This window comes from Protopterus annectens, chromosome 2.part1, assembly GCF_019279795.1.
Source record: "Protopterus annectens isolate FY-2018-M chromosome 2.part1, PAN1.0, whole genome shotgun sequence".
Lineage (NCBI taxonomy): Eukaryota > Metazoa > Chordata > Ceratodontiformes > Protopteridae > Protopterus > Protopterus annectens.
The window spans coordinates 286,495,077-286,506,367 of record NC_056729.1 but is presented as its reverse complement, the minus strand read 5'-3'; the positions used below and the strand labels follow the sequence as shown (position 1 = coordinate 286,506,367).

The following is an 11,291-nucleotide window of genomic DNA, read 5'->3' as shown; positions in this document are numbered from 1 at the left end:
GCTTCAGTAGGGCAATGGGAGGTGTAGTGAGTGTGAATGGCTTCCTACTCATTAATCTCCACACACACACAGACACAGATTTTCCACTACTGACATGCATGGGTTCATTGCTTCACAGGTGTGTAGTGGTTGACTGTGCCAGAAGGCTGTACAAGTATAGGCAAAGTGTATACCTTGGCATCAGGCCACATGACAATGGGCTGCAGTGTGGCTCAGGGGTGTAGTCCCTGGATTTGGCCACACAGGTGGGTATTGTATTCACCATCCATGCATCTGGGTTACTATTATGGGTGGCCAGTGTTGTGCAATGCTTGCCATGTATGTATTCTATATTCCATAACATGGACTGTGTCTGGGATGTGCACATTTCCCACATGCATGTTCTGTGACATGTGAAAGTGTACCCGGTGTGTCTGGGGCATATTGTGTGGATAGATTGTTATCATCTGATGTAGCATTCCTGACCTCATGTGGTGAGAACTGGCTATGGAACTGAGGTTGATCCTGCACCTACATTGACAGCATGATACGGGTATTCACTGGTGTTAGTAGCATCTGTCCATACAGGGCATGTGTATAAGGCATGGTATTTCCTTGGTGGGTTACATTTGCTGACTCTATAGTTGTAGCAGACGTCCAGTGAGAAACATAGCAAAGGAGCACTGTAAACAATTATTTGCCTATTGTAGGGATGGAACAGGGTGCCATGTCCTCTGTAGTCCACTGCAATCACTCTGTGGTTACTATCTGTGGGCAATATGCAGGGAACTGCTAACATAGTGGTTGTTGCCTAGCCAAGTGTGTTTGTGTATGAGACATGGGTGGGGAGTGTTCTCTGGGTAATACAAGGGTTGCCTATATTGTTCCCCAATCCATAATGTCACATGTAGGGGTATGGATTATCTACACCAGCCTCTCTGCTGTTTGACATCTGTTGTCCTTGTAAGGTAGGCATTGTGACATATAATAGGTCCTCAATATAAGAAATTTGCAAAACACACTTCATAGTGAATCCTGTTATTACACAATCACTGCTATCTCCACACAGGATATGGATGACAAACATACAGACACAGACATGACAGTGCTGAGATTCAGACCCCTACTTAGCCATGCATTGCTACTACAGTGTACTGCATTTATCACACATGCCAATGAGCTTATAGGGCTAGTTTTTCTCCAAAAGTGTATTTCAAGGTGAATGACATCAGCAGGCTTGCCAAAGTAGGGCAATGGAAAGTGCATTGACTGTGAATGGCCTCAAAAGCATTGATGCCTACACAGACAAACAAACACACACAGAGTTTTACAGTTGCCATTTCTGGGATTAGAATTCCTACATCACACTACAGCATTATGCAGTTATAGTATGTGCCATGGAGCTTATAGGGTTAGCCCTTCTGCAAAGGTGTATTTCCAGGTGAATGACATCAGCAGGCTTGCCAAAGTAGGGCAATGGAAAGTGTATTGACTGTGAATGACCTCAAAAGCATTGATCCCTACACAGACAGAGTTTCATAGCTGCCATGTCTGGGATTTGAACTCCTACTTAACTGGTACATCACACTACAGCATTACATAGTTACAGCACGTGCCACAGAGCTTATAGGACTTCTCCTTCCCCAAAGGTGCATTTCAAGGTGAATGACATCAGCAGGCTTGCCAGAATAGGGCAATGGAAAGTGTATTGACTGTGAATGGCCTCAAAAGCTTTGATCCCTACAACGACAAACAAACACACAGAGTTTCACAGTTGCCATGTCTGAGATGAAAACTCCTACCTATCTAGGACATCACACTACAGTATTACGCAGTTATAGCACATGCCATGTAGCTTATAGGGCTAGCCTTTCTGCAAAGGTGTATTTCAGAATGAATGACATCAGCAGGCTTGCCAAAGTAGGGCAATGGAAAGTGTAGTGACTGTAAATAGCCTCAAAAGCATTGATTCCTACACACATACACACAACCAAACACACACATAGAGTTTCACTGTTGCCAATTGGGCAGTTTTTCCATCTCTTTCAACTTTCTGGTTTAAAAGCCTATGTTTGCGCTTGTTTCCCACCATTCCTGTAACTAGCCTAGTCCAGATAAAGATTTGCTGTATCCAGGACTATTTGTAAGCTTCTGAGCTCCCCAAACCTTTCTGTGTTGGAAGGAAGCATTCTAGCTTATCAGTGGGAGTGATAAGCACTAGGTAGCCTAGCTACCACAAGATCCAGGTACAGATTCTTAGTTTTAGCACTTGAATTTGCTTATTTGTGCTCAGCACTTGTTCAGAACTTGTCGTTAGCACTAAATAAGCTACAAATTACTACAGCACTTAACCATCCTCTTTACCTAGAGGAAAACAGTTCTTGTACTTACTTTCCTCACTTGCTTAGAGAAAAACAGCTCTTATACTCACTTTCCTCACTTGCCTAGAGGAAAATATTTTTTTATTCAGACATGTCCAAGGGTCAGCTCCCAGTGTTCTCTCCCATATATCTGATGAATTTGGGCATCTTGGGGCAATGTAGCAATTGCTTCATGTACACAGACAACCCTCTCCTCCTACCACCAAACACCACAACCTGTGAGAGATGCACTTATCTAGCCAAACTGGAGGTAAAGCTCTCTCCAACCAAAACTGAACTTGACAGTCAAGAGGAGAAGGTAAACACTTGCATCACACCACACTCATCACATAGTCCCACTAAACCTACACCACCAAAATCCACACATAGAAACACAAAAACATTCACGGAGGCTCTCAATAATAATATGCTCAAGCAACAGAGACTTCCAAAGCAGAAACGCAAGCAACCTCCAGCTTCCAACACAACCCAAATGACACATAGCCAACAGACTCAGTGTGCCACTCAACCACAGCCCATAAGGCAAAACAACACACCCAACACACTAGTCATATGTGACTCTATAGTCAGGCACACTTATGTCCCACTCACCAGGCTAAACAAGGAAAAGGTTACTGTCAGCTGCCTGTCAGGTGCCAGGATCTGCCACATAACCCACGCACTCAGGTCACTCCACAGCAAGTATAAATATGACTGTCGTCCATGTTAGTGTGAATGACCTAAGATGTACCTCCCTGGACTACATGAAAAGAGACATGGGAGAGCTCTCCGATCTTGTAACCCAGGCAGGTATGACCCTAGCCCCGAGTAGCATCCTGCCATTGCCCAGAATGATACTGCAGTACAAGGACAAAATGATTGACTTCAGCAATTGGCTAAGCTTCTGGTGTCATTTTAAGGGGATCCAGTATCTGTCTGCCTGGGACGACATGGTTGACAGACTACGATGCTTTGCCAGAGATGGCCTGTACCTGTCACCCCTGGGATTCCGGATACTGGCTAAGGCTCTTGCTGCCCCTATAGTGCCTTTTTTAGGCAAGGTTCAAATGACAAATTCACCACCATAACAGGAACAGGCAAGCAAAAACTGAGGGTAATGCTACTCAATGCTAAAAGTCTAAATCTCAAAATGCACTCCCTCGAGGCACTCCTTAAAATGGAGAACATCGATATTTGTGCAGTGACTGAGACCTGGTTCAAGGCTCCATAGAGCACCCCTGCATTACCAGGCTATAACTCATACCACACTTTTCGGCCACCTAACCTGGACCAGAACACTAAAGGCAGAGGTGTGTCCAAATTCATTAAAGATATCCACACCTCCAGGCTAGTTCCTCAGCATAATGAATCCGAGGTTATCCAAGTGCGACTAACTCTGGGCAAAACTGCAATCCAAATTGTAGCTAGCTACAGATCCCCCACCATGCCCCAGGATTCTCACTCCTCTTTTCTTGATATACTGGAAAATAGTAGGGTTCAACCAAACACCCTAATAATGGGCGATTTCAACTACCCCACCATTAACTGGGAAAGCTACTCATGTACCAACTCCTTCGCTCAACGCTTTCTGGAATTCATAAATTCCAATGCCCTGGATCAACTTATCCACACCCTCAGCAGGGGCAACAATATCCTAGACCTAGTCATTACCAACATGAGTGACCAGTGTTCCACAACTGAAGTCAACTCCTTATTGGTCAGATCCAACCATAAGCTAATCACCCTAGATATCCACATCCCACCCCCACCCCCCCATTAAGGAATTCATGGTAAAAAATGTCTCCAAAGCCAACTTCATGCTTTTTAAGACAGAAGTGCCAAACTTCATGACACCCATGCAGATGGACAATACAGTTACGACTGCTGAATCCTACACAGATGCACTCTATAAGCACTTACATGAGTGCATGGATCGTGCTATCCCAAACAGAACCAAGACAATATCCTCCACAACAAGGAAGCCAAATCTGGTGGTCCCCTGCCATAAGCAAACTCTACAACAGAAGGAATAAACTTTTGCAAAAGAGAGTAAAATCCACTGAGTGGAGGAGTTCCCTGATCAGCTTCAGTAAGAAGCTGAGATCCCTTATAAGATCCTCCAAAGTTAGCTACGAAAACAAAATCACCACTGATTCTAGGAACAACCACAAAGCATTCTATAGCTATGTCAAGAATCTCAATGGCAACACCCAAATCTGCTCTGAGTTACAGCACAATGGCATGAAAATTACAGAACCAACTGATATTGCCAACATTCTGGCTGATAGGTTCAGTACCTAACGTTACCTCCCTCTCACCCCCTAAAGGGCCCATAACTATACAGGAAGAATGCAGAGTCCCTGTAATCACAATTACACAGGTAAAAGCTGCACTTTCTAAAGACAAAAACACAGTGTCCATGGGACCGGACAACATCCCAGTCTGCGTTTTACATGAACTTCAGATAAAGCTGGCTCCCCACCTAAGCACCATGTTCAATCATAGTCTCACATCAGGCTTTGTGCCCACTGAATGGTGCACAGCAACAGATATCCCACTCCACAAAGGGGGAGCCACCACTGATCCCGGGAACTATCATCCTATTTGCCTGATGAGCTTGGTCTGTAAGGCCATGGAACGTATCATCATGGAAGCCATAAACAAAGACATTGGTAACCTCCAAACTCTGGACCCCACCCAGTTTGGGTTTGTGAAAGGCAGATTATGCCTCCTGAACCTGATTGACTTCTTTGAGGCAGTCACCAAAGCTATAGATGAGGGTAAAGTGGTTCACACAGCCTATCTTGTCTCCACCAAGGCTTTCTACGCCATCCCCTATTCTGGAATTATAGCTAAAGTTACTAAACTAGGTATAAATCCCTATGTCACAAGATGGGTTGCCAACTGGCTCACTAAAACCCACACTGTAAAAGTTGCAGACTCCAAATCTGACTTCAAACCAGTGACAAGTGGATTACTACAGGGTTCAGTTCTGGGACCTCTCCTGTTTGGTATCTACTTCTCTGAAGTACAGGCTAACACAGAAGGCCTTTGGCTAGCAAAGTTCACAGATTACTGCAAACTAGGAGCCATAGTCAAGTCCCCAAATGGTGTGGACATCCTACAGAAGGGCCTCGCTGAGACAGATGCCTGGTGTCAGAGTCATGTCCTCAAGCTCAATGCCAAAAAGTGCATTGTCATCCCCTTTGGTAAAAACTCTGTACCCATGAACTGCCACATAGGCGGCAGTCTACTTAATGCCGGATATGTGATAAGAGACCTGGGGCCCCAGGTGGACAGTAGTCTCTCCTTTGATAATCACTTTGCCACAGTAGCCAGGAAATCCTTCTACGTGGCACACCTCATCACAAAAGGGTTCTCATCTAGGGAAAAAAAGGTCATTGTTCCCCCTACTCGACACTCATTAGACCCATTATAGAGTACAATACCCCTTTTAGAAAGTACCTCACAAGACATCTGCAGCAGCTGGAAAGGCTACAGAAGTACCTCAAAAAGAGGATTACTGGCCTCAAACAGATGCCCTACACCGACTGTCTCAAAAAACTCCAGCTTTACTCCGTAGCATATCGCCTACTCCGAGGTGATCCCTGCCTAACTTATAAAGCTATGCCAAACCCAGAGCTGTTGGATATGCTACACCTAAATAAATCCCAATCCCTCCAAGCTACACGTGCTAGGGACATAAACCTTGTCACCACAATAAACAGGACATGCTGGAGGGATAGATTCCTGTCCCAGAGGCTTCCCATACTCTGGAACAAGCTACCCATCTATGTCAAGCAAAGTTCCTCATTAGCACTCTTCAAGATAAATCTTGATAAGTGGATGGGAAATAGGAAATACACCCCAGGGATCACTTCTGTGGCTCTGCTCGACAGGGGCATAGGAAAATATCTTCCTGGGGTGGCGTAAGCCAGGGAACCATGTTGGCTAAGCTTACTTAGGCCCTTGGGCCAATAGCCTAGTACCTACCTATGAACCTATGCCTGAGATTAGAACTTCTACCTAAATAGTACATCACACTATAGCATTACACAGTTATAGCACATGCCATGGAGCTTTTAGGGCTAGCTTTTCTGCAAAGGTGTATTTCAAGGTGAATAACAGCAGGCTTGCCAAAGTAAGGCAATGGAAAGTGTAGTGACTGTGAATGGCCTCAAAAGCATTGATTCCTACATACACAACCAAACACACACAGAGACTCACAGTTGCCATGTGTGGGATTAGAACTCCTATCTAACTAGTACATTACACTATAGCATTACACACTTATTGCATGCACCACAGAGCTTATAAGGCTAGTCCTTCCCCAAAGGTGTATTTCAAGGTGAATGACATCAGCAGGCTTGCCAAAGTAGGGCAATGGGGAGTGCAGTGTGTGTGAATGGGCCATAAACCATTCATCTGGAAGCACATACACAACACTCAGTCACACACATGTTTACATTTAACAGGAATGTGTATACAACTGCTAGATGAATAATGACTTGTACAGTCATGTTATACAGTTAACACAAGCACCACAGACACTATAGCGCTGAGGGATACCAGAAGCAAATGTCTATAGTGATCAACATTTGCACATCATGTGGTATTGGCCAATTGGATGTGTGCTGGGTGGGACAGGCCTCATAATGGAAAGCTCTTTGTCACTGTCTGTCACTCTCTTCCACACATCTATGTATGTGTAAGTTTGGCCTATTATAGTGTGTTGTTCTTAGATATATGTGTGTATTCCTATCCGATGTGTGTGCAAAGCATGACTGGTGTGCAATGTGAAGTGTGTGCACAAACATCTGCGACTGAAAGACATGTATAGTCCACTGTTGTTCCCAGACATGGGCTTCATTTCTGTAAGTGTGGGAGCATGCACATTATGACCTTTCAGTATTTTGTTGTCAGACATGGGCTTTGTTTCTCTAATTGTGGGAGCATGCCCAGTATGACCTTTTGTATTGAATGTGTGAATCCATTCCAGGTAGGCTGTACTCCAGTGCAGGCTTTTGTGTTCTACACCTACAGCTAGCAACCTGTTTCTGCAGGATATCTGTAGATCACTTGACAATATGGGGTCACAATGGGCAAAGGATAGTGGGATACTGTAACTAATTGTGTCTGTGCTGCTTCTGCTACATGGTTTTGGTGTTAGCAGAGATATTCAGACATATATACTGTTTTACACTGTGATGTTTTATGTCATCAACTATTGACAGGTATACATATTTTCTTGCAGTAATTTCCTGGGGAACTAAAGATGAATGAAGCTGTGTCCAGTATTGTGGTTTGCAGCCTACATATCCTTGCACAATCATGCCATTAAGGAGGGGGAGCTGCAGACACATGCTGATGGGTCTGTGTAAATGGTTCAGCACCTTGGTACTGTGGTGGCTGAGGATCCCATGCTTGTACATCCATCGACGTGACAGTATGGCCGTATCCTGCTGTGGCCATACCTCACAGCTGTACAGACTCACACAGGTTACCCAGAGGCAAGGCTCATATTTCTGGTCATTACCCCTTCACATTGTGGTTTATGAGCAGGTTTGTAGCCACCCATGCCTGTGTTTGCAGGCAGGGATAGTATGTGCACATATCTGAGTTTCAGACTTCCCACACTCCATGGCGTCCATGCTTCTACCCCCCTGTTATTCTATCCTCTTCCGAACATTATGTAAACATTATCTGATAAGTATCCCATAGTTATCACTTCATCCCAGCAGTATTTAGGGGTTGGTCCACAGTTCCTGCAGTAGGACATGGTGGACATGCTACTGGGGTTTGTCAACATGGCCTTCCATTTGTGTTCTGTGGACTGTGTTATGTTGTTATTTGGGAGTCCATGAGATAACATACATTGGCAATATGGGTGAGACACAGGCCTTTGACAGAGGACTGTAGGGCATTTGGTAGTGATGCAGGCCATCTGTAGCAGGCCAGTGCATTGTGTCACTCCTACAGTCCCAGGCTGCAAGCCACTATATTCCCCTGGGGTGATAGGGTAGGTGTGCAAGGTGTTAATGTAAATAGTTTCTGTCCTTATTGATCCATTGGTGTGGATGCTGGCAGGGTGCTGCTTACAGCTAGGGGCACACCTGTATGGGACACTTCTTCAGCATGCTGCATTCTGTGGCTATTCCCATACAGAGGTGGGGGTAATATTGTACTCATTCCCAACAGCAGGGATAAGACCTGTGAAGTACCTGCGGCTGATGGTGGGGTGAGCTGGGTGCATGTGTGCTATGGAAGCTACTTGCAGCTGACTCACAGATATACATAGGGCATTCCACTTATGCTGGCTTGTGCAAGGACATCAGCAGTTTCTCAGTACTTCATACCTGTGCCTTTTGTGGTATGCCAGTGTTTGGCCAGATGACATCAGTATTCCATACTACACAGCCAACTAATGTGCTGCTAACCTGTATGTACAATTTCAAAGGTGTGTCCATTTGACAGTAACATTTTATACACTCTCTGTCTAGGGTACTTCCACCTGTGTACTGTTTGTATGTCTGGGGCCACATTCATGACATGTCCATCTTTCAGATGGTGACAGATATTACATCCAAACAATAAGTATGGATTACTGATGGATAGTGTCTTGCTGGGATGCATTGTGTTTGGCACAGCAGTTGTGAGAACTTGGCCCTGTCATCAACAGTACTGGCCACTGGCCACCAGGACAGAACCCTCCATGCCTACATGCTGACCTCTTTCACACAATATGCAACACACAACAACCTGACACACAGAGCCCTGCATATTGTACACATGCTACAATCTGTCCTGCTACTTTGGCCAGCTCAGGTAATCTGTGCTTCACTGTTATTAAACCCACACATTTCTACATAGGATTGGGGGAGACACACCTGAAAACTGTAAACATTTGCTATGACTGTACGGGTATTTCAGGTATTCCATTTCATAATGTATTCTTACTTACCATGCAGACTAGAGGCATATCAGTGTACTGCAGTTCTTAGGTTTTATTGACCTACATTTCAGTTTCAGACTTCTTACCCTTCAGAACTAACATCCCACTGCCTAACCAGTTGTAATCTGTCTGTGTAGGTCTGGAGGGGGGCTGTTCTCCATAGCCATCACTCAGAGGTCTTAGCACAGCCTTTCTTTGTGTTTGTCTACACCTATCCTTTTGGCTGAGACTGTTGTTGGGTATGTGAGCCTCACTGACATGCATGTGTGTGTCCTATGGACACACATTTGGCCCACCACATGTCCTGCATTGGGTTTTGTCACCTTGTCTAGTACTGCCTACTATGTTGACACCAGTATTTGTTAAGGATTTCATGCTGCTAGTATAGGTGTCTACTATCTGCTGGCATCCCATTCAGCCACCCAGTTCCCTAGCATGCTCACATCCATACCATAGATACGGGTAGCAGAACATACTACTACATTCAGCAATTGATAGTGAGTGTGACTTTCCTTTTGGCTGTACCAGTATTGAGGATGGTGCTGGAGGGTTGACTATGTCAGATGCACATAATACACTCCCTATACATGGTTAAGCACAGGTAGTGTCATGTTGGGTATCCCTTTTACTGTATGTGTGAGTCGGAGACAGTTGTCATTCCCTGGGTTCCTATGGTGTGAGTGTATGTGCTATGCATTGCCTCTTTGCCAAGGCCTGGGCATATTGGACATGCCTCCTTCTGCCTACTGGGGCAGGCTCAGCTTGTTCCTCTTCCAAGTCACTCTGTGCCTGTGCTGGCCTTGGCAATGGTGGGGGGCTGTGTGGCCCTGCCTGCCCCATGCTGTTCCTGCTGCAGCTGTTTCCACAGGATCATATTTTGTAGCATGGCACATACAATGACAATTTGGGTACATGTAGCTGGTGAGTACTGAAAGGCTCCACTGGATATGTCCAGGCACTGGAACCATGACTTGAGCATCCCAAACACATGCTCTATTATGATTCTGGTCTGTGCGTGTGCCTCATTATGGAGTTCTTGTTTGGGCGTATGTGCATTTCTGATGGGTGTCATCAGCCACAGCTCCAGTGCGTAACCAGCATCCCCCACTAGGCGGCCATATGGGATGTCCCCATTGGCAAATCTCTGGTACAGCTGCGTCATATGCCAGATGTGGGAGTCGTGATACCTTCCAGGGCTGCCAGCACACACATTCATTATGATGCCATGGGCATTGCACATGACCTGGCAGTAGATGGAGGGGAAGCCCTTGTGGTTTATGTAGATTCTACCCCACTCACCGGGTGGTTCTTTGATGTGTATTTGCATGCAATCTATAGCACCAACGACCTCAGGGTATTCTGCTATTTGGTGGAAGAGACGCATATTGCTGGTCACTGTCTCACGGGTTTTGAGGGAATATATGTGCTCACCGGCATGTGCTGACAAGGCATCCAGGAACTGATGGAGTACCCTGGATGCTGATGCCTGTGAGATCCCCATGATATCCCCAGTTGGCCTTTGGAAGGTACCTGTGGCTAGTATTCTTAAGCCTACACATAACCTTGGTATCCACTGGGATGGGTTCCCCTCTGTTGGTTCTGTGTGTGAGGCGTGGACAGCACAGCTCAACAATTTGCTGTAGGAGGTCCCTGTCCACCCTATAGTGCTCCACTACCTCCAGCTCATGTAGCCCCTGGTAGGTTACCCTGGGTTTGTGCACTCCTTCTCCTCACTGTGGGTTGGTCACCAGCATTCTCATCCTCACCACTTTCAGCCTCTTCCACATGTTGATTTATGAGAGCAAAAGCAGCCCCTATGATTTTGTTGATTTTGTTAGGTAAAATTTCCCTGTCTGTGTACACCGGTGGTGTAGAGTTTGTGGGAAAAACCAGAGTGAAAGTTGTTTGCATAATTTATAGTAGTGTGCTGGACTGAGATGCTGCCTGTGTAATTTGCTGATTCTGATACATTTCACCTGCCAGCTATGCTAGTTCTCCTT

The 11,291-nt window shown here is 45.4% G+C and overlaps 1 protein-coding gene across 1 annotated transcript in view; it reads left to right on the top strand.

Moving 5' to 3' along the window:
• The window catches only part of LRIT3 (leucine rich repeat, Ig-like and transmembrane domains 3), a 244,853-nt gene that overhangs the window by 94,500 nt on the left and 139,062 nt on the right, over window positions 1-11,291 (top strand). The window contains exon 4 of the mRNA XM_044062131.1: window positions 5,158-5,190. Within this exon, the coding sequence (XP_043918066.1) occupies window positions 5,158-5,190 (33 nt within the window). The remainder of the gene's footprint in view (window positions 1-5,157; window positions 5,191-11,291) is intronic.